General features: G+C 41.2%; 1 protein-coding gene across 4 annotated transcripts in view; it reads right to left on the bottom strand.

The window, feature by feature from the left end:
* The window catches only part of ERCC6L2 (ERCC excision repair 6 like 2), a 175,365-nt gene that overhangs the window by 5,498 nt on the left and 145,953 nt on the right, over positions 1-23,914 (bottom strand). For 3 of the 4 annotated variants that reach the window (XM_006167823.3, XM_027768001.1, XM_006167824.3), the window contains 2 exons: positions 14,371-14,552; positions 6,491-7,962 (listed from right to left, as the gene is read on the bottom strand). In XM_006167823.3, coding sequence (XP_006167885.1) covers positions 6,996-7,962; positions 14,371-14,552 — 1,149 coding nt within the window. In that variant the 3' untranslated portion in view covers positions 6,491-6,995. Of the gene's footprint in view, positions 1-6,490; positions 7,963-14,370; positions 14,553-23,914 lie in introns of those variants that run through there. The other variant, XM_027768002.1, reaches the window with a different exon arrangement.

Genomic DNA, 23,914 nt, shown 5'->3' with positions numbered 1-23,914 from the left:
GGCTCGCTGCTGGCCATCTCCGTACAGCGCTGCCCGAACCCCCGGGGCGTCGGAGTTCTGGCCAAAGGACCCCACGCGGCTCCTGGGGTGACGCTCCCGCCTTTCTTCTGCCCCGGCTCCGCCCCACCTTCGCCTCGCGCCTGTCTTGGAGGTTAAATGGTGAAAAGCTGTTTTATGTGAGGCTCACGTCCTAAAAGGCTTGCTGTCCTGCGCATTTGGAGTTTTAGAAGCCAAAGAAGACTGGGAAAAGGGGTGTATTGACGTCCCATTATTTGGGGCGTGGTCACCTCGCCCTCCCCACCATTTGTGGGGTGGCCCTTTCTGTTCACTCCATCCTAGATTATTATTTTTTTTTTTGAACTCTGTAAAAGGCTTCCATGTTCTGTTTTTTTAAAGAAATTTTTGCTAGAGGGCACATATGCTTGCCAGAGAGACAGACAGAAAACGAGAAGTCACCACCCCTCCCCACCCCAAAGTGGCCATGCTGCAATCCCTTCTCCATTTTTCTCTTGGGATCTTGGGCACACATACACTCCTGACCTGAGTTTAAGCCGCTTGGTCTGGGACTTGAACCACCGTCAACTACGTGGAAGTGCAGCAAAGTAGCCATTAGGCCATCTGGTAGTCCCAAGCCTTCCACGTTTCTGCCATCGGGAGGGCGCCAGTCTTTTGCGGCTGGCTTCTTTGCTGGGTCTGGTCGCCCAAGGGCCACTCCAGAGCCCCCTAAGACGTGCTCGTTCACCCCAATGTTCCCAGCGCGTTGCTCACTCCCGAGGTGTCTTTCTGGGTCTTGCCGCAGGCCAGGCACCACGACTAGAAGGAACCGCACCTTTGCCAGGGCTCCAGGGGTCGGGTTAGCCTTTCCTAAATCAGCGAATTGCTGTCTGGGGGTGTGCTGCCAGGTGACCGGGCCCTGGGGTATTCCAGGTACATCTGTCAGTGGTCTTGCCACCTGGACTCTGCTGAAAGCATTTCCCACGTGAGGAGTAGGAGGGTATCTACTCAAAGGGCGCTGGGAGTACAGAGGTCCCGACAGGGTGAAGGTTAGAGGTAGCCTGGGGAGGGCGGGAGAGAGCCCACGGAGGACTAGAGCGGTGGCCAAGGCCTTGGGGCACCATTGAGATGGGTGAGCACGCTGCTGGCTGGGAGGAGCTGGGGCTTGGCCAGCAGTCTGAGGGCTACTTAGGGCGCCGGTGACTGGAGAGTGCGGTGGGTACTGCTGGGGAGAGAGGCAAGGGAATAGAGTCGCAGGAAGGATGCCTGTGGGGCAGAGGGCAGAGGGGTAGAGGGGCAGAGGGGCCAGCTCTAGTCTGAGCCGGCAGTCCTCCTGTAGTGAATACTGGCATCGCTGTTTTGAAAAATTAGTATCTTTGAGAACAGCAGTTAGCCTAATGGCTATGTCGCTGGACTCCCATGTAGTCTACTACAGTTCAAGTCCTGGACCCGGTGGCTTAAAACTCATGCTGGGCGCGTGTCCGTGCGTGCCCAAGATCCCAAGAGGAGAGTGGGGGAGAAGGGATTGTGGTGTGGCCATCCCCCTGGGGGGGTGATTTCTTTCTGTCTCTCTGTCTGGTGAGCATGCACCCTATAACAAAAACCTCTCCAAAAAAAAAAAAAATTAGTTCTTTGTTATTCCTACCAATGCTTTTATGGTCATTAGAAAAGTGGGGAAAAAATACACTAAGTAGCTCAGTCCAGAAGCATGTCCCATTTTACAAAAACAAAAACAAAAACAAACAAACAAAAAACAAAGTTAAAAGACGTATGGGGGGTACTAATTCATATTCTAATTTGACAAGAGGACTTAGAGCCAATAAGAAATTTAGAGATGCAAACATTTTCCTGCCTATCAGATAAACCAAATCAGTATAAAATGTCAGTTATTCTTTCAACGAAACCTAGGGGGGGCATTTGGCTATCCAAAATGGCATTCTAGGGACCAGCAGATAGCATAATGGTTACATCACTGAACTCCCATGTAGTCGATCATGGTTTGAGTCCCAGACCAGGCAGTTCAAAACTCACGCTGGGTGCATGTGTGTGTGTGCCCAGAATCCTGAGACAGGAATGGAGGAGAAGGGATTGTGGTGTGGCCATCACCCCCTGGGGGGTGCTTTCTCATTTTGTGTCTCTCTGTCTTTGTCTCTCCAGTGAGTGCACACACCCTATAGCAAAAACTTCTCATAAAAAAATAAAAAGAAAAAAGGCATTCTTGCATTTTGTCTACAGAGAGCAGTAGACAGCAAGAATGCCAACTGGGTATATCTGTGTCAGTGATAGAAAGGTATCGGATTCCTATAACTAAGACTGGTCTTACATTTAGGAATTCAGGGAATAAATATAATCATCATTTGTTAATCTGCTGCAGAGTGAATAAAATACATATAGACAAAGCAGAATCAGAAAATAAAAAGCTGATGTGTAGGATTTTTCCAAAATAATTTTTTTTTTTAAAGTTTGCTATAGGGTGTGTGTGTTCAACAAAGGGAAACAGAGACAGAGAGAGGAAAAGTGAGAAATCACCCTCCGGAGAGGATGGCCACACTGAAATTCTCTCCCAGTCTCCTCTCAGGATTTTGGGCACACATGGACACAAGCCTGACACATTTTTCAAGCAGCTGGGTCTGGGACTTGAACCACACAGTGAGCCATGTGGGATCCAGCTGCCTTAACCTCCACACCACCTGCTGGTCCCCCAGGTTTTTTAAATCAGGGAAACAATGTTTCCAAATTAAATTTTATATGGAGCCATGATGTAAAAAAAAAAAAAAAAAACAAAACCAATTTATATTACAATTTCACATTTGTATATAAATTAATTTCAAATAGATCAATGACCTCACATGCTAAAATTTGATATGTAACACATTTTGGTGAGGTGTGTTTTTGGACAGACCCTTTTCTTTCATTTAAAAAAATATAAAATATGTAACTATAAATTTACCATCTTAACTTTTTTTTTAAGAGAGATTTTTGCTATAGGGTGTGTGTGCATGCCAGAGAAACAGAAAGTGAGAAATCCTCTGCCTCCCCCCCTCCCCCCCGCCAGGGGGATGGTCACGCCACAATTCCTTCTCCTCCATTCTCCTCTTTCGGGCATGCACACATGCTTGGCATGAGTTTTGAGTCACTAGGTCTGGGACTCGAACTGCGGTTAACTATGTGGGAGTCCAGTGAAATAACCATTATGCCATCAACTGGTCCCACATCTTAACCACTTTTTTTTTTTTTTTTGCTATAGGGCGTGTGCACTTGCCATACAGACAGAGAGAGACAGAGACAGAAAGCTAGAAATCACTCCCCAGGGGGGATGGCAACGCCGCAATCCCTTCTCCTCCATTCTCCTCTCGGGATCTTGGGAACGCACGCACACGCACCCGGAGTGAGTTTAAGCCGCCGGGTCCAGGACTCGAATCATAGTCAACTACGTGGGAGTCCAGCGACATAGCCATTACGCTAACTGCTGGTCCCTTAATCACTTTTAAATGCACAGTTCAGTGGAATTAAATACATCCATAATGCTGTCCAACCATCACTACTACCCACCACCAGAATTCTTCTCATCTTGCAAACTGATACTATGCAGCTATTCAACCCCTGACTGCCTCTCCCTCCTGCCCCTGGCAACTACCTTTCTACTGTCTTTATTAATCTCACTCCTCTAGGTACCTCTCACCAGGGGAATCACACACTGTGTCCTTCTGTGTCTGGCTTATTTCACTTTGCATAAAGTCCTCAAGGTTCATCATCCACACTGTAGCATGCTGGAGCTTCTTTTCTAGTGAAGGCCAATTAATATTCCACTGTGTGTGTGTGCCTGTGTATCTTGTTTATCCATTCATCCGTCAAGGGACACTTGGCTTGCTTCCATGTCTGAGCTCTTGTGAAGAATGCCACTATGAACATGGGTGTGTAAACGTGCGGATATTTTTGCAGGAACATTAACAGCAACTTTGGGGTCTAAAGACAAAGCACAGAGTGGGCTCCATCAAGAGCTCAGCCATGTGGCCACTGGCTTCACACAAGTCTGAGGGTGGGTGGAGGAAGATGAGGGCGCTCCATGGAAATATTGGATCTCTGAGAAAACCATGATGCATTTTTGCACAAAAAATATGCCATTGGGGCCAGGAGGTGGTGTGGTGGTTAAGGTGCTAGACACTCCCACATGGCCGACCACGGTTTGAGTCCTGGACCAGGTGGCTTGCTTTCTCACTTTCCCTCTTTCTCTCTCTCTCTGTGTGTGTCTCTCTCTGGTAAAATGAAAAGAAATGAATGAATGAATAAATAAAATTAAGTAAATAATAATAATTATTTTTTTTTTTAAAAAAAGGTCATGACTTTCTCGATGACCAAAAAGACCCAGCCAGGGGTCAGGCAGGTGAGTCCTGTCCAGTGACAAACCTCAAAGCATTAGCACATTAGCACTACCACAAAATTTAACACAAAGCATGTGCTGAACCCCGTCACCCAGTAGCTCTGGGAAGGGACCTGGGCATCTGTGTTTCAAAGTCTGCCGGTGGCTCCGACCCACCATCCTGGAGGGCTGCGAATCACACAACCTTGGATTTTGGAAGAAGGGTGACTCTGAAGCTTCCCTTCTAGGGGCAGGGAGTAAACACCAGAAGAGCCGTTTTTCTGTGCAAAGACCCTAAGAGGCAAGATGGTTCACATGGGGTTGCCCTTTAATGAAGAAAATGTGAGCTGTTTTCTTCCTACCTCCCACAAACACCATGTTCTCTTCCCCAGACTCCCTTGCACAGGGGAAGAGTCATTCCTGCAAGGTCCCCCAGAAGCACTGGGTGAGGACGCTTTGCAAAAACGGTGTGAGAACCAGAAACAGAGTCACATGAGTGACGGTGCCGGGAAGGCAGCAAGGAGGCCAATGGGCAGTCTACGCTCTTGGCCCTGTGCAGGTGTGCGTGCCTCTGTGGGTCTCACAGTTTCAGCGATATCCTTGGGAGTCCTGAGACTCCTGAATCCACCGTTAACTAGACTTGGGGCATAGTGACCTACAGCAATCAAGTGCCTTATATGTAAAAAATGACCCTGAAGGTAGGTGGCCATTGCGATTCTTTTGGATTTTATTGGACAGTAAGTGTCAAATATAACTGTTGGGACTGACATAAGGAAGGTTACCAACTTCTATATCACAGAAGGACAATGAACAAGACTAAATACTGTGATCTATCATCATTTCATTAAAAAGAGGGCTAGATTTTAACACCACAAAGAAAGGGTAATTTCAGAATTTAAACCAGGTACATTGAATTTTTTTTTTTTTTTTTTAATTAACATGGGACAGGTATACACCAGAGACAGACAGACAGGCAGAAAGCACTCCCAGAGGGGTGTGGTCAAGCCATAGTCCCTTCTCCATTTCTCCATCCTGTTGGAATTTGGGGCATGCACATGTACCCAGCGTGTTTTTCAAGCCCCTGGGGTTGGAATCTGAACCATGGTTGGCCATGTAAAGTCTGGCTCCCTTAACCACCCACCCTACAGCAAAGCCTTGAAAAAACATGATAGGGGTCAGCAGGTGTATGATGGTTGGTCGCTGGACTCCCACATAGATGACCATGGTTTGAGTCTTAGGTCTGGCAGACTGTGTGCTCATTTTCTCTCTCTCTGATGATGATTGCAAGTTCAAATAATAAGATCATTGGAAAAGTCATGGTTTATTTTTCTATGCAAAAATGCATCATTACTTTTCCAACAACCCAATATATACACATGTGTGTGTATGTATATGTATATATGTGTGTATATATGTATATGTATGTATACATGTGTATATATCTATACCACACACACACACACACACACACACATACACTCATTCAGTCTCCTAAGATGTTACAATTATTTTTGGTTTTGCTTTTTCTTACTTCTGAGCAGTGGCTCCACATCCTGGGTCCTCCCAAGCCCCCTCTCCTCATCACAGTTGGGCTCTGATCTCAGAGCACAACCTGCTCCTGGCTTACGGCCACCATTTTTCTGGATGGACAGTCCTCCTACCACAGCCCTGGATGTAGGTCAGCAGAAGCCTAGACCCTGCCTACCATGGGCCAGGCATGATGCCCGGGACTTCACAGACCTGATTTTGTACAGGGGTGACCTCCCTTCTTTACGAATAGCCAGGCCTCCTTGTACAGCTTGAGCTCCTAGCACAGAACGTAGGGGCTGAGCAAATGTTTTTAAATAAATTAATTCAATGATGAGCATATTCCAATTGGAATAAAATCATATGAATGAAATCCGACCGAATATAACGGTTTCAAATAAAATAAAATGTTCGCTCATTTCTTTATACTTAAGGAAGGTGCTATATAAAACACTTTATTTATATGGACTAAGTTATAATAGTTATATAAAAGTTGAGGCATCGGTATCTGTGACTAATGGTAACTACACTACTTTAGCATCATATCTCAGATAGTCAACCCTTTTGATTTGGAGTTGTAAAATTGCCATTTTAACACAATGCCATATGTTTAATACTAGTTATGATTTTAATCTAAAATAATAGAACATGATATTGAGGGAAAAGGAAATTACTTAGTAATTTTCTAAATGTTAGTAAGAAAGAAGCATGCCAATGTTCACCTAGTTTGGGAGTCGGGGTGACTGGGCCTGTGATAACTAGAACCTGAAGAGTGAGCCAAGCTTCATTTTCCATCCTACAAACATAGCGAGTGACTTACTAAGGTCACACAATGACACCGTCAGGGAGGTTCCCCAGGGCTCCTGATAACAAGTCTAGAATATTTTCCATTTCATAATAGAGGTTTGTACTGTAATACAATCATAGTTTTTAAAAGATCAAATCAAATATCAATCAATCCATGGTAACATTTGATACTTAAAAAAACCCTAAGGCAAGAATTTAATGAAAATGTACGTGGATGGCGGTGTTCAAGATAACATGATTGGTGTGGAATATGGTGCTGTGGACGATGGCAGCAGTTCGCTGGTGGAATTCATTACATATTTACGTATCACTCTGTAGCAGTTGTATTCTCATCTGTATCACCTGAGTCAAATTTTTTCCACAAAAATTTCTCATTTGATTTCCAAAGAGAAGTTTCTAGCTCTTCTTTCTTTTTGGAGGATGCGGCAAGGGGGGCTCTATCACACAGGGTCTCTATCACTGCCAAGTCTGTAAGTTTACTAAGACTGTCATCATTCTGCTCATTCAAGATGTCCCAGAAATCTTTTGGTCTCTGTTTTGCTTTTTCTGAGGGTCCTGGCAGAACCTTCTTTGGCAGTTGTGTGGGACTTTTCCTGTGACTTTGAAAGAGGTCATCAAGAATAGAAGTGTCACCAAGTAATCCTTCTATAGAAGAATTTTCTAAAGCTGGATTTTTTGTCTTTTTGTTGTCCAGTTTGGAAAAGGGTGCATTTGTTGAAACACCTGTTCTGGTGAGGGCCCAATGATCTTCCAGGGTATCTTCTAAATTCCTCTCATACACTTCAGACTTGCTGTTCAGCGACTGGAAAGCTACAGTATCACTGGGTGCCTGGTCATTTTCTCCACTGCCAATCTCTCGACTAGAGCTAGTAGGTAACTTCTTAGTTTTCCCACAACCAGAAAGTGACTCTTCGCTACAGGAAAAATAATTTTGACACTTCATTGATTTTCCTTTACACATAGGTGGGTTGTAAATCTCAGAAATTTTGTTGGTAGATTCTTCCAATGACCGAGTTTCAGAACCCGACAGCCTTGCTTTGCTAAGAGATTCTTTTTGCTCAGATTTATTTCCGACTCTTTCTCCTTCCTCATACGCAGAGTTGATACACTTGGAAGGAGAATTCACAAAAAATTCTTTTACTTCTGGGTGCTGAGAAGCATAAAAGTCTCTCAGCATTTTCTGTCGTTCTTCTGATGTGGCATTTGTTATATGTTTAGCAAATTCCTTTATAGTAGAAAAATGAAAGTAGGAGGCCATTTCTTCAAATTGTTTTCTAAAGATTTAATGAATGAAACCAGTAGTTAGTTTTATTTTTAAGAACTCATTATCAGTGATAGAAAATGTGGGGACAAAGCAAGGTCACCTTGTCTGTTTAATATAAATCTGCTTAACCCCATGATGAAAATGCAATGTATTCTAGTGAACTGTTGCTTCGTTCCTTATGTTAATGAAAAAAATATTTTAACTCATGAAATCATCAGCCCCTTAAGTTATTTTGATTTATATTATTAGGTATTTCCTGGAAATTACGAGATCCCAGCATGCTACTTCTCCAGTAAGCCAGTTTATGACTGACATGAGAATCATAATTTACATAATCTGTAGTTGAAAATCTATACTGCATTCAAGTCCTATGAAATAAAAGTGTCAAAGAAGGGTTTTAATGAATAAAAAATAGAAAATTCTGGAAAATTAAGACCAAAATTTGTATTCCCCTTTTCTCTCCTTTTTCTCCTTCTTCTACAAATATAACATAGAAACTTACAAGACGTTTTTTTTCTTTCTATGGGTCATGTGTGGTCACCAGGGAGAGAGAGAGATAAAGAGAGAGACAGAGAAAGTGAGAAAGCACCCCAAAAGTGCACATGCAACCCCTTCTTTTCTATTCTCCTCTTGGGATTTTGGATATGGCCACACATGCACCTGGTATGTTTTTCAAGCTGCTGAGTCTGGGCCTCAGACCACACAGTCAGCCATGTGGGATCCAGCCACTTGAACCACCAAGTCACTGACTGGCTCTCACAAGACTTTTTGATGAATCTAAGAGAAAGACCTAAACTGTTGTCTAGATTCTTTTCCCCCCAACTGGTCCAGTATCAGTTTAACCAAGGAAACTAAGACGTGAGACACTATTTGAGGAAGTGAATTGCATTCTTAGTACAACACTCATGCAGTCTGTTTTATGTATATGTATATTGTAGAGATGAAGGAATGGACCTTCTGAAACCCTGGGAAGATGGGGCAGAAAGATTATTTAGGGACTCTGGGCAACAGACTCTGCTCCTTTCCCCAAGCGAGGTTATTATGGACTGCACTGTATCCCCGACAAAATCATGTTAAAACCCTAATCCCCACCGTGACAGTATTTGGAGATAGTGCTTTTATAAGGGATAATTAAGGTTAAAAGATATCATTACGCTAACTGCTGGTCCCAAGGTTAAATGATATCATAAGGGTGGGCCGTATTCCAATAGAGTTGGTGTCTTTATACAGAGAGACACCAGACAGCTAAAACAGTCTCCTCTCAGTCCTTTCCTCCCCTTTGTCATGTGAGGCGTGGCCAACTATAAGCCAGGAAGCGGGCACTCGCCAGTTAGCACCTTGATCTCGGCCTTCTAGCCTCCAAAACTGTGAGAAATCCATTTCTGCTGTCTAAGTGACCCAGTCTGTGGTGTTTTGTTCTGGAAGCCCCAATAGACTAAGCCAGAGGGCACTGCTTAGCTTGTGTTGGGCCATGTATCAGGAGAGCCCAGAATCCATAAGTGAAAATGTCACCATATTTTTAAAACAAAAGCCATAGATGGCACTGTAGCACAGGACTAAAAGTCCCTATATTTTAGAATTATGGTTTATTTTAAAAAAATATTCACTTAGGATTATATTTTATTTTAAAAATATATTTAAAAACAATTCACTTGTCTATTTGACAAATACTTACTCTTTTTTTTTTTTTTTTGGAGAGGTTTTTGCTACAGGGTGGGTGTATTTGCCAGAGAGATAGAGACAGAGAGATAGAAAGCGAGAAATCACCCCCCAGGGGGGATGGCCATGCCGCAATCCCTTCTCTTCCATTCTCCTCTCAGAATCTTGGGCACACATGCACAAGTGCCTGGCGTGAGTTTAAGCCACTGGGTCTGGGATTTGAACTGCAGTCAACTACATGGGAGTCCAGCAACACAGCCATTATGCCATCTGCTGGTCCCAGTACTTACCCTTTTATACCAGGTACTATGGTAGGGACTATATGACTGTCAGTAAGACTCAGATCTCTACTTTTAAGGAGTTTACAGTTTAGCTGGGGAGAACAAAAGCATGAAAATCAAACTAGAATGGAGTGATAAATCCCACGATGGAGGACTCCATGGTGCTCACAGAGGGTACCTGGGCTAGTGATTGGTGGTGGGCAAGGTGGGTCAGTCAGATGAACATGAGTGAAGAAGCCTTCCCTGGTGAGAGGGCACGCAGGGCCCAGTTCTGAGAGCACCTGGTGCAGAGGGCCTGGGGAAGCTGCCGAGGAGGAGATCGAAAGCTACCAGGGGTGTGTGTGCCAAGTTTTGAAGTCTGCATTTTATCCTTTGCCAACAGAGAAGCCTTAGTGTAAAATAATGATTGACTTTTAATGTACGTAAGTGGGGGCTTTGGTGCCACTTTTATTCGTGCCCCTATAACAGGTTATACGAAGTTGAGGTTTCCTTTAACTTTAGCATCAGTCCGTAGTGCATGCTTGTGACTTGTGGGGACTGGATGAGCACTAGGCTCCTCACTCTCACTAGGCTGCCTGGTTAAGGCTTCCAAATCTAGGCGCATACACACCTGGCCAACACCATGCTCATCCCCACATCCCCACAGAATATCAATAACAGGAACACAAGCTTCCATATTTTTGTCCTGGAAATTGCCAGTTCTTGTTGGAAATAATAATTATGCATGTTCTTTATTTAAAAATTAGTTAATTAATTAAAATTTGCTGTAGGCACATGTGCTCACCAGAGAGAGACAGAGATAGAGAGGGAAAAATGAGAAAGTAAGCCTCCAGGTCTGGGACTCAAGCCATGGTTGGCCATGTGGGAGTCTAGCACCTTAACCACTACATCACCTGCTAGCTCCAAGAAGCACGTTCTTTTTTTTGGGGGGGTGGGGTGGTTTTGCTATAGGGCGTGTGTGCTCTCCAGAAAGACAGAGAGAGATAGAGAGACAGAAAGCGAGAAATCACCCCCCCCCGGGGGGGATGGCCACGCCACAATCCCTTCTCCTCCATTCTCCTCTCGGGATCTTGGGCACTCACGCACATGTGCCCGGTGTGAGTTTTAAGCCACCGGGTCTGGGACGCGAACCGCGGTCGACTACGTGGGAGTCCAGCGACATAGCCATCATGCTAACTGCTGGTCCCCCTACTCTCAAGGTTGTATTCCGCCATTGTAATCACAACAGCTGTGCAGCCCTCAAATAAATCCCTGAACTCAGTCCTCTGTAGTTCCCCTGCTCACCTACCGCCACAACAGCAAGGCTGCAAGATCCAAACCCCACTCCTGGCTCCCAGACTTGCTTGCTGTCCATCGGCTTCTGTCTCATCCAGCTTCTGTCCAACTCCACAAACACTCCTTCTGCTTCCTGCAGCTCTCTCCCTCCACTCTAGCCTCTGGGAAAACCCAGCCATCTCCCTGCTCTGTGTCTACCACAGAGCAACTGGGGCTCACTGAGTAAAATCTGCACAACTGGACCAGTGGTTTTACCAAGATTATGCTCAGAGAGTTCACATCGCCCAAGAAGTATAGTCCCACTAAACCTACCTTCTCACTTTCTATATGACTGGCTTCTTAACTGCTCGTCCTTCAATCACTCTCCTTCTGAACTGATGGCTTTAATTCTCAGTTCATTGAGGAAATGTCACCATATTTGTGCCTGTGTTTGTCCCTCCATGCCTCTCTAAGCCCAGACCCTGGCCTGTGTTCTGGATACTGTACTCTCCTGGCTCTAGCTTCACTCTTCATCTCACCACCCTTCTGGCATGACTTCTTTTTTCCCTTAAGTTTTTTTTTTTTTTTCTGGAGAGGTTTTAACTATAGGGCGTGTGCGCTTTCCAGAAAGAGAGAGAGAGACAGAGAGACAGAAAGTGAGAAATCACCCCCCTCAAGGGGAGATGGCCACATCACTGTCCTTTCTCCTCCATTCTCCTCTTAGGATCTTGGGCATGCATGCACACACACCCGGTGTGAGTTTAAGCCACTGGTTCCGGGACTCAAACCTTGGTTGACTACGTGGGAGTCCAGTGACATGGCCATTATGCCAACTGCTGGTGCCACCCCCTAAGTCTTTTTCTCAGTATACAGACAGGTTCTAACACTGCCCAACTATAGGACAACCTCTCATCCCCTCAGTGCCCTCCAGCTACCATCACTTTTCACATCAGAACTCAAAGAGCTGTTCTAGAGTCCCCATTCACCGCTGACCCATCTCACCCAGTAGCTGCTCACGGATCCTCTCGGACTGCGCATGCCAAAGTGGCCAATGAGCTTCTTGCCACTTACGCCAGGAGGCACTTTCCTACTTTATCTGCTGTTGGTTCTCTGTAGCATTTGATAAACTTAAGGACTGTTTCCTTTTTTAAGCTCTCATTTCTCTTAGGTTTGATGACCCTACACTGCCTCTCCCACTGTAGGCCACTGCCGACACCTCCTTCGGGAGGTGCTGCCTCCTCCAGGTTCCTGGGGCTTCCCCTTCCTCTCTGTGTCCTACTTGGCTGATGCATAGTCCGATGGCCCTAAAAAAGTTATAATCTCTATGCTGATGACTCACACATTTAAAAAAAATGAATTATGTATTTAATTTTATTTATTATTATTGTTATTTAATTTGATGAGAGAGAGCAAGCGAGAGAGAGAGAGCAGGAAAGTGAGAAAGCAAGCTACCAGGTCCAGCGCTCGGACTGTGGTTGGCCATGTGGGAGTCCAGCATCGTAATCACCATGCCACCTGCTGGCCCTGATGACTCCCAAATTTAAATATCTGAGCCCCAATATCAGAGTATTGCCTATTTGATATTCTATAGAATCCCAAATTTATTATGAGAACTCTTGTCTTTTCCTCTAACCTTGTTTCTGCATTTTCCCTACTCAGTAAATCCACCCTGGTGCTCGAGACAGGAAGTCAGAGGTAATTCTGTTCTCCCCTTTCCCCAGACCAGTCTGTCACCAAGTTCAGTGCATCCATCTGGCCCTATCCCTGTGGCAACCACTCTTACGTGAACCATCACCTCATTCTTGATGGTCTCCCCTTGTCCCTTTGCCCTCTTCCACACTGAAGCTGGAACCATCTTTTAAAAACACACCAGATCATGTCATTCTCCAACAACTTTGCACTGCACTTGGGGTAAAATCCACACTCTCTCCCAGTCTCCAAGGCTTTATGCGCTCCAGCCCCGTCCACCTCCATCTTCATTTCATGCCATTCTCTATGCACTACGTCCCCCAGCCTTCTCTCAGCTCCTGGAATACAGAAAACCTCTCTGCTCCTCAGAGATGCCCTTTCTCTGCTTCTTTATCTGGTCATCCTTCAGGTCTCACTCCAATGCTACCTATGTAGAGAGGCCTTCCCTGACTATTCAGTAGAAAGGTGGTTCCCCCTCAACTCGCCATTCCATTATTCTCTGTCAAGACAGCCTGTTCATTTCTTTCTTACAACACATCATTTTATAATTTTTTGGTAAGTTTTTTTTTTTTTTTTACTTTCTAAAATATTATGGTTCGATGTCAACCCCTATCCTACTGCACCATAAACTCTGCATCTGCCTATGTTTTTTAGATTTTTGCCACATGCACTCGTTGGAAAGAGACAGGGAGAGGGAAAGTAAGAAATCACTCCTTGGGAGCCTGACCATGCTATAATCCCTTCTTCTCCATTCTCCTTCTGAGATTTTGGGCACATGTGCACACATGTCCGGCAAGATTTCAAGCTGCTAGGTCTGGAGTTCAAACTGTGGTCGGCCATGTGGGAGTCTCGTACCTAAACACCACTCCATCTACTGGCCCCACATGTCTACCTATTTTAAACTGTATATTCAGCACTTGGTATAACACCTAGGTGCATATCAGGTGCTTAGTAAATAGTCAGCAAATGAATGACTAAAAATGCACTAAGTATTTCAGTTATCCTTATAAAATGATTTTTTAAAAATCAATTCAGGACTTAGTCTTCTAAAAATATCTGAAACATTTGGAAATTCATTTTTTAGAGTAGGCCAACTGAGACTTTTCTGAACTATTCAGATACCAGGTATGGTTATAATTTAAATAATTTGTATATTGGACTAACTAAGTACCTATATTACCATTTTTTAACAACTTTATTTAATTTTATATTTAATTTTATTATTTTATTTTATTATTTATTTTATTTTATAATTTAGTTTGTCAGAGGGCAGGCATGTGAGCATGCCAGAAGGAGAGAGAGAAAAAGTGAGAAAGTACTTCCCAGGGGAATGGTCATGCCACAATCTCTTCTCCTCTGTCTCTACTTTCAGGATTTTAGGTATGCACGCTTATACACCCAGTGTGTTTTTCAAGCTGTAGGGTCCAGGACTCGAATTGGGATCCAGCTGGCTTCACCACCATACAGCTGGCTGGCCGAGGACCTATATTTCTGCTGGGAATTATCCTTAAAGTTGAGTGTCCCAGATAACATACCTGCGGATTCCTTTTGGTGTTTTTCCAATTATAAAGGTAGTCTGGCCTGTATGGTAGACTTTCTTCTTCTTCTGGCTTACAGGGTGTGAAATGTAAAGAGGAGATGAGATGCCCCCTTCACTTGGTTGTTGGCCTTCCTTTGTATGTGTTGGTATATCTGGATTCACTTTTTCTTCATATGTCTGAAAAGAGGGAAAGAAGCAAAAACTAAATCTGAAAAAATAGTCACTTTCAGTCAAATAGAAGAATGTCTCGCTTTTCCTTGATCCTCTTTATAATGAAATAGATCATATTTCCAACTGAATATAATTGTCAGAAAATGTTAACATACATCTTTAAAAAGAAGATACAGGAGAAAATTACTTTAAAATCTTTCCTAAAGATATGTAAGTAATGAAAATTTATGATATTTCTACTGTTAAGATTAGGCATACTAAAACATATGCTGGTATCTACTATCCTAGGTAAGGATAAACATTAATGATTATATAAATGATAGCACAAAAATCAGATATCTAACATATAAAATTTAATTTAAAATAATTTTATAATTAAAATAATTTTAAAAGTTAAATTCATGTTAGATGTTTCTCAAAATTATTAAGCAGGGGCCAGACAATGACCCATCAGTAAAATGCAATACTCTGCAAGGCAATCCCACATGGAAGGTTCCTGTTTCAAGTCCAGAGAGTTCCCTGAGTACAACAGACAGATGGTAGCCCATGATATATGGTTGGCTGATAGGGTGGATAACAGTACTGGATCCCTGATGGAGGTGTCAGTGTCTCTTTCTTCTATTCTGCTTCTATTGCACATGGAACAGATAAACAAACTTTAAAATCATTACACAGGCTTTCAGTTGTTTAATTTTTTATGAGTAGGCATACTTATAAAAAATAACAATTTTTATGTGATAATTAAACAATTTTTTTTTTGAGAGATTTTCACCGTAGGGCGCGTGCGCTCGCCAGACAGACAGAGAGAGACATAGAGACAGAAAGCGAGAAATCACCCCCCAGGGGGGATGGTCACGCCGCAATCCCTTCTCCTCCATTCTCCTCTCGGGATCTTGGGCACGCACGCGCACGCACCCGGCGTGAGTTTTAAGCCGGGTCCGGGACACGAACCGCGGTCGACTACGTGGGAGTCCAGCGACATAGCCATTACGCTAACTGCTGGTTCCCATAATTAAACAATTTTCATAAATCCTACTTTCAACCTCTACTGCGTTACAAGACTATTTCGTGATTTTAAGATGTTTAGTGCAGTTGGTTGAATTATAGACAGAATCATATTTATTTTACAGATATAGGTTCCTTGCTTATTGTTACCAACAGTGGGCCAAGAAAAAAATTTAATGATATGATTCCAATTTCTCTGACAAGTGGTTATAATATGAATAGGTAGAAAATCCCCACCCCATTCCAGAAAGGGTAATATCAGATACAATTTCACAAACAAAGACAAAATTGTATTTGTGCTTGAAAGTACAAAAGCAGAATCTCTAGGTGCCAAAAACAAAGAAGTAACATAATCCTGAGTGGGAGGGAAGCTCAGCAACCCAGTGGAGTAGGATCTTATGTTATAATCTGCAGGACCATGTGTGTAGAAGACAGATAAAAATGGTTGAATTTCTTGCATTAAAAAGCAAACAGAGGCCAGGTGATATGCAGTGGTAACATAACTAGACACACACAAGGCTAGATGATGGCACAGTGGTAATACAAGTGTACTCTAGGTTTGTGTCCTGCAACATCCTTGAATGTGCCGGAACATATGTCTGTCCATGCCCATGATTTAGGCTGGCTCAGACTAGGGGTGGATCACAGCATGATGATCCTGTTAGGATAGGCCACTCCAACTCTCTCTGAAGAAATAAATAAATTTAAAACAAACAACGACAATAAAAAAAATTGAAAAAAAAAAAGAACACAACAGGAATGAAAAGAATATATAATTTGGATGTTAAGACTTGGAAAGCCCAAATGCAGACATAGGCTAGATGCAGGCTACTTTTTATTATAAATACAAAAGTCACCAGTGACAAAATGGAACACCTAATCTGTGTCATTTATGGAATCTGATTTTGTACCACTAGGGTGATATTGAAAATATAAAATTAAAATCAGCACTAAAAACTGGCCTAGAACTAGTAAGAACCTTAGCTCTCAATGATGGGTGAATATAAAAAAATCCCATGGGAGACTTCCATAATCTAGAGAATGCTTGTGATTCCAGTGGGAGGAAAAGAGTTCAAACAAACATTATAAATGATATACAAACCTACCACTGTGAAAGTGGCAGATGCAACAAATATGAGAATTCATGTCTGAGGAATTACTGATAATAAAGCAATCTGAAGGAGACTTTAAATCATTAACATGTCCAAAAAAACAAAGAATTTATCAGCAAGATCTGGGAATTTTATAGATAGCTTTGAGAAATGAGCAAATACACACTCTAAAAGAGAAACATATTTATAAAGCATAAAATAGAAATGAACTCAAAATATGTGTTAATCAGCAGCCTATATAGCCCTACAATGATAGTTGACCAAATGAAAGATTAAAATTATTCAGAATATAATGCAGCAATGAAAAAGTAGAAAAGAAAGGGAAATAAATTAAGAGACAAAAGACATGACAGAAAATAGACCAAAATTTCTAAAATGTAGAAGGAGAGAACAAGTAAAATGGAAAAATGGAAGAGATAATGCCAAAAGGATAACCGCAGACAAATAAAGAAGCCATGACTCCTTGAAATGAAATGAAAAAAAGAATAGAGAATATCTAGTGAGAAAGATAAAAATAAATATAATTCTGTTATATTGAAGATAAAGGGACTCTCTTAAAAACTATGAGAGAAAAGACAAGTTATCCTATAAAGAAATGACAAATTAGCATCAGACTTCTCATTATCACTATTACCACCAAAAGATAATGGGAAATCTTCAACATGCAGAGAGAAAGAAACTCTATACCCAGAATTCTATACCCAGCTAAACTATCATGCAGAACTTTTTTACACTTACTAAGAATACCAAATCTCCAAAATAGACAAGTGGGATTATATCAGATTAAGGAGTTTCTCCACAGCAAAGGACATGGTAACTAGTGTGGATTGACAACCCTTGGACTGGGAGGAAATTTTTGTAAACTATACCTCAGATAAGGGACTGATAACCAGAATACACAGGGAACTCAAGCAGTTTACCTGGAAGAAAATGATTAACCCAATTAAAAGATGGGAAAATAAGCTGAATAAACAACTCTCTAAAGAAGACATATGAACAGCCAAACAGCATATGAAAAAATGCTCAACATTCCTCTTCATAAGGGAGATGCAGATCAAAACCACAATGAGATACCACCTAACCCCAGCCAGAATGGTGAAGATTAAACAAACAAACAAACAAACAAAAAACATGGTAAGTACTGGTGGGGATACGGTGATAAGGGAACTCTCCTATATTGTTGGTAGGAATGTAAATTAGTTCAACTAATGTGGAGAACAATATGGAGGTTCCTCAAGAAACTTCAAATAGAACTACCACATGATCCAGCAATTCCACTCTTGACTATCTATCCAAAGGACAGGAGAATGCTCTGTTGGAAAAGCTCTTGCATATCTATATTTATTGAGGCATTATTCACAATTGCTAAGACATGGAACCAACCCAAATGTCCACAAACAGATGAATGAACTGAAATGGTATAGCACATATACTCTATGGAATACTATTCAGTCATAAAAAAAAGACCCTGGCATTTGATAGAAAGTGGATGAATATGGGAGATTTATTGCTGAGTGAAGCAAACCAAGCTAGGAAAGAGAGACATTGTATGTCTCCACTTAATATATACCAACTGTCTGCATTCTATGGTAGAGACTGAAAGAGTAAAGGACACAGAAGCATTGAAGATTGTTATAGACACTGGGGACAAAGTGGAAGGAGAGTGGGAGAGAAAAGAGTGTAGGAAGAGAAATTTGGGGGGAAAAGGGAGAGGTAGGACATTAGTGGGACAGGGATATGGTTTATTACCCATTGTGGATGACATATATGGTATTCTCAACTGGGCTGGTCTGTGGTATGTATCATGCTGGGTAAAGTCTCTTTACAATCTAAATGATGTATAGCAATCGAATGTATAAATCATAATAAAAAACAATTTAAAAAAGAATACCATAGTTTATTAGTCATAGATTCTTGCTGGTACTATTAATTATATTTCTTTTGAAAGGAGTTCAATGGGTTTGAATTGGTACACATTCAATGAATGCAGGTAAATGGCTTTTTATTTCACAAGTATTTACTAAGCACTTAGTATGTTCCTACCACTCTCAGGTACAAAGATTTATATATTCAAAGAGGTCTATCCTTAATGGATTTAAAAGTGATAAGCCCTGGAGGCTGGCAGGTGGCATGGTGGTTACGGAACTGGACTCCTCCATTCCTGACAGCAGTTCGAGTCCCAGACCTGGTGGCTTGCTTTCTTACTTTCCCTTTGTCTCTCTCTCTTTCTGTTCAAACTGAAACATAATCATAATAAATAAATAAAATTAAATAATTATTTTTAAAAAGTGACAAGTACACTTTTTATTTAAATATAGTACATTTAAATATTTTCTTTTTCTTATAAGAAATTTATATCTTTCATTTATATTCAGGTTCGTTTTATTGAAATAGGCAAAAATCCTCTCCATATGTTCTTTAGTAGCAAGCAATTTCTTTTTTTATTAAATTTTATTTAACTTTATTTATTACTATTATTGTTATTTTCCAATTTGATCAGAGAGAGACAGCGAGAGAGAGATGGAAAGTGAGAAAGCAAGCCACCAAGTCCAGTACTAGAACCACGGTCAGCCGTGCAGGAGTCCAGTGCATTTAGCCACCATGCTACCTGCTGGCCCCAGTAGCAAACAATTTCTAATAAAAATAAAGTGACATTTTCAAAAGCTCCTGTGGCTAAGATGGACAAATGCAAAATGCCAGGTGGCTTGGTGGAACTAAGGCTCTGCATTATTTTGTAATATTTGAAGTATTTTCCTTAAAAATTCACAACATTGTCAACAAAGAAAAATGTCAACTGGGACCAGCAGTTGGCATAATGGCTACGTTCCTGGACTCCCATGTAATCGATCGTGGTTTGAGTCCTGGACCTGGTGGCTTAAACTTACGCTGGGTGCATGTGCATGTGTGTCCAAGATCCTGAGAAGAGGATGGAGGACAAAGGATTGCTGCATGGCCATCCCCCCAAGGGGTGATTTCTCTCTTTCTCTCTCTCTGTCTCTCTGTCTTTCTTGAGAGCACACGCGCCCTATAGCAAAAACCTCTCCAAAAAAAAAAGAAAAATGTATATCTTTCAAGGTAAGTTTGGAAGAGGTATCTTTATTTTACATCACAAAACATGACAAATGTTAAAAGTTCCAAACAAGGCTCATTTTAGATGATCCCTATGAATTACTCATTATTGTAAAGAGAGATGGGAATGCGTACAAAAGTAGAGGGAGAAGGCAGATAAGGCGATGGGCCAACCAAGAGCATTCCCTCGCAATTGCAATTTCTGAAGCCGTGGAAAAATCATGGCAGGCACTAACAATTTTCAATTATTTATGTGATTGCTCTGGATTTTTTTTAAAACTCTGGAAGCATGACAAAGCTTACATTTTGTACAGATACATTTTTATTAAATTGGTCTTATAAAATCTTCAGGAAAATCCAGAAGATTACAACCATAGGTTATCAGACATGTGGATATTCATTTTTTTTGCAAAATATTGTACATTTTAAAACCTGATTATTTCAGACAATAATAAAAGGGGAAAATTCTTCTTCTCTCACATGGACTCAATATCCTTTTACTATAAAAACAAAATCTGTCTAGGGGCCAGCAGGTGGCATGGTGGCTAAGGCACTGGATTCCCACATAGCGAACCATAGTTTAAGTCCCAAACCTGGTGGCTTGCTTTTTCACTTTCTCTTGTGCCCCACAGCAAATTTAAAAATAATGATAAATAAATTAAAGTAAATAATTCTTAAAAAAAAAAAATCTATCTAGGGGCCAAGCAGTGGTACAATGGCCATGCGAACAGACGCACACTGGAAAGATCCTGGGTTCATGCTTCAGTACTCTCTGAGCACTGTGCTCAAGTGCCCATGATCTGGGCAAGTTCAGACTTGCATGGAATGAGGCATGAGGGCTCTGTGGTGGGTGGTCTGTTCTTCTGTCTCTGTTTCTCTCAGGAAAGAAATAAATAACTTCAAACTTCAGTTTCAGATTTTCATTTTAGTAGAGGACATAACACTACACTGAAACAAGTCTGTGAAATGAAATTTTATAGTTTCCTGAATTTTTTTTTTTTTTTTTTTTTTTAATTTAGGAATCAATGTGCTTGTTTAGGCTTATTCTGAATGAATCTTAAAAGCTAAATGTATAAACTATGGGTTAGGGAGTAGTATTAGTTTCCTATTTCTGCCATAACAAATTACCACAAAATCAATGTCTCAAGACAACAATTTCTTATCTTACATCTGTATAGGTTAGAACAGCCTGTGTTCCTTTCTGGAGGCCCTGGAGGAAAATCAATTTCCTTGTTTTTCCAGCTCTTAGAGGCTACCCACATGCTTGTCTTGCGGTCCCCTTCAAAAGCCAGCAGCTCTTCTTTTCTAACCCTTCTTTTATAGTCATATCATCTTTTGACCACAGCCAGGAAAGGTTCTCTGCTTTAAATAACTAATGGGATTAGATTGGGCCCACCTGGATAATATAGGCTCAAAGGATCCTGGCCAGTTGATAAGTCTATTTATTAATTGTATCCATCTGGGGCCAGCAGTTGGCATTGTGGCTCTAGTGCTGGATTCCCACATGGCTGACCATGGTTCAAGTCATGGACCAGGGGGCTTGAAAATCATACCAGGCATGTGTGCATGTGTGGCCAAAATCCCAAGAGGAGAAGGGCTTGTGGTGTGGTCTTCTCCTGGGGGAAGATTCCTCACTTTCCCTTTCTCTGTCTCTGGAGAGCAAACATGCCCTATGCCAAAAACCTAAGGGGGGGAAAATAAAATTTTTGTCTATCTAATCAACCCATCTGAAGGTCAGCTGGTTTAACCTGAATTGCAACTACAACCTTAATTACCATTTAAGGAAAATGTAAATTAAAAAATTTAAATCCCATTTGTCAGGAATGTTAACAAATTTGTAGGTTCCAGGGATTAGTTTATGGATATCTTTGTGGGGGGCATCATTTTGCTTTTCACTGTGGGGAGAGCAGAGGTCTTAATCTGGGCCCACGGACCCTGTAGTGGTTCTGTAGATGGGTTTCAGTGATTTCTGAAAAGAGTGTATATGAATCCTGCAAATCTGTATTTGCAGGGGTATATGTTTTTCAGACAACACCTAAGACTTTCATGTTATTCTGACAGGTGTTTATGACCAGAAAGAATTAAGTACCGCTGTTTTGAGTGGTAGTACCACCATATTTACAGTTTTCAAACATTCTTAAAAAACAGTATCCATTTTAAGTTGCAAATATTTTGGTGCTCTTAATAAACTCGGTTTACCTACTTTATAGACAAATAGTATAGTCACCCTTTACAATAGCTGATATAAGGAAAATGATGCCCTAGTGTAGCTGCAATTGAAGTGACAGTTATGATTTCTTATAAAGCAAAGTACAAAGTCTGTGGCCATGTGAGTTGATCCTAGATGATGAGACTTCAACTCAAACTCATTCATTACAATCACTTATGTCAGTGCTTCTTTATACTTCTCTATGAAGCAGCAATAGTAACAAGATGGAAGTAATGAAAAATTAAGTAAAATGAACTGAATTAGGAATTTAAAAGATGATACTGTCTTTCTGAACAGTAAGATAGAAGGTGAAGTTGCATATTCTGTTCAAGAAGCAAAGTAAAACTACTCTACCCCAGAGAAAAGAATGGCCAACAACTGGATCGTGTTGTATTTGATAGGAAATTCTGCAATCAGAACATAAAGGAGTAAAGCAGAAGTCCAGTTTCGGGGCCAGAAGTAATGAAAAATTAAGTAAAATGAACTGAATTAGGAATTTAAAAGATGATACTGTCTTTCTGAACAGTAAGATAGAAGGTGAAGTTGCATATTCTGTTCAAGAAGCAAAGTAAAACTACTCTACCCCAGAGAAAAGAATGGCCAACAACTGGATCGTGTTGTATTTGATAGGAAATTCTGCAATCAGAACATAAAGGAGTAAAGCAGAAGTAGAGTTGCGGGCCCAGCCAATGGCATAATGGTTATGTTGCTGGACTCCCACATGGCTGACCACAGTTCAAGTCCTAGACTCAGTGGCTTCAAAATCACACTGGGTGCATGTGCTTGCATGCCCAAGATCCCTAGAAGAGAATGGAGGAGAAGGGAATGCAGTGTGGCCATCCCCCTAAACAACAGAACAAAACAAAACACTCCCAGAACTCCAGTTTCTTCAAAAGCAACCGATTGTCCCTAATTTTTCCAAAACAAAACCAAAAAAATGTATTCAAAAATACCTTTCAAGATTTGCCTTGAGGAAATACCTGTAAATTTTGTCATTCTGAATACAGTTAATGTACTATTGAAAACAAGAAATTTGTATGGTGTTTGTTTAGTGTATTTCTGCTAATACTCTATTTTAGAAAGCTTTACACTGTTAAAGCATAATTTATAACTCAGTAATTGCTATATTCATGATTATTTCCATAAAGTAATAGGCATTGTTAGGTATTTTTCTCTATAGCATTTGTATGAAAAAAAATCAAATTTAGGGACCAGCAGATGGTGTAATGGTTGTCGCTGGGCTCCCACATGGTTCAAGTCCCAAACCAGGTGACTTCAAATAAATACTGGGTGCATGTGCATGTGTGCCCAAAATCCTGAGAAGAGAATGGAGGAGAAGGGGTTGTTGAGTGGCCATCCCTCCCAAGCAGTGATTTCTCACTTTCTCTCTCTCTCTGTCTGTCTCTCTCTCCCTCTGGTAAGCGCATGTACCCTATAACAAAAATCTCTCTAAAAAAAATCAAATTCAACTCTCAGAACTTTTACTAAAAACAAAGCCTACTCAATACATTTAAGAGGGACAGTAATCATTCCTAGGTAATGTAAGCATACAGTTAAAAAATCCATTTGATGATGAGAAGAACTGAATGAAAACAGAGAAAGTTACTTAAGGAGTTGAATTTACTAGAGAATATTTAAGTAATAATTTTAACTTATGAGTAGTAACATCTTTTAGTCATTTGGATGTACTTTCCATTGTAAATATGGAGCAGTCAGTTGAGAACTGACACAGTTGGGAGAAAGCCCTCCCCCTCATATCACCAGCTTAAGTCTAAAAAGGTAAGGGGATAGGCATAGGCTAACAATGTAAATCCTAATCTAATTTATAGAAGGAAAACTTTAAGCACATGTTAACTTTACAGAAATAATTATTTTTTATTTAAAATAAAACTCAGAATATAACTCAACAAAAATATTAAAACCTATATATTTATTTTTTAAAGAATTACTTATTTTAATTTTATTTATTCATT

Source organism: Tupaia chinensis, unplaced genomic scaffold (genome assembly GCF_000334495.1).
Source record: "Tupaia chinensis unplaced genomic scaffold, TupChi_1.0 Scaffold145148_1, whole genome shotgun sequence".
Classification (NCBI taxonomy): domain Eukaryota; kingdom Metazoa; phylum Chordata; class Mammalia; order Scandentia; family Tupaiidae; genus Tupaia; species Tupaia belangeri.
The sequence above is the reverse complement of the archived record's forward strand: the minus strand, read 5'-3'. Positions and strand labels throughout refer to the sequence as shown.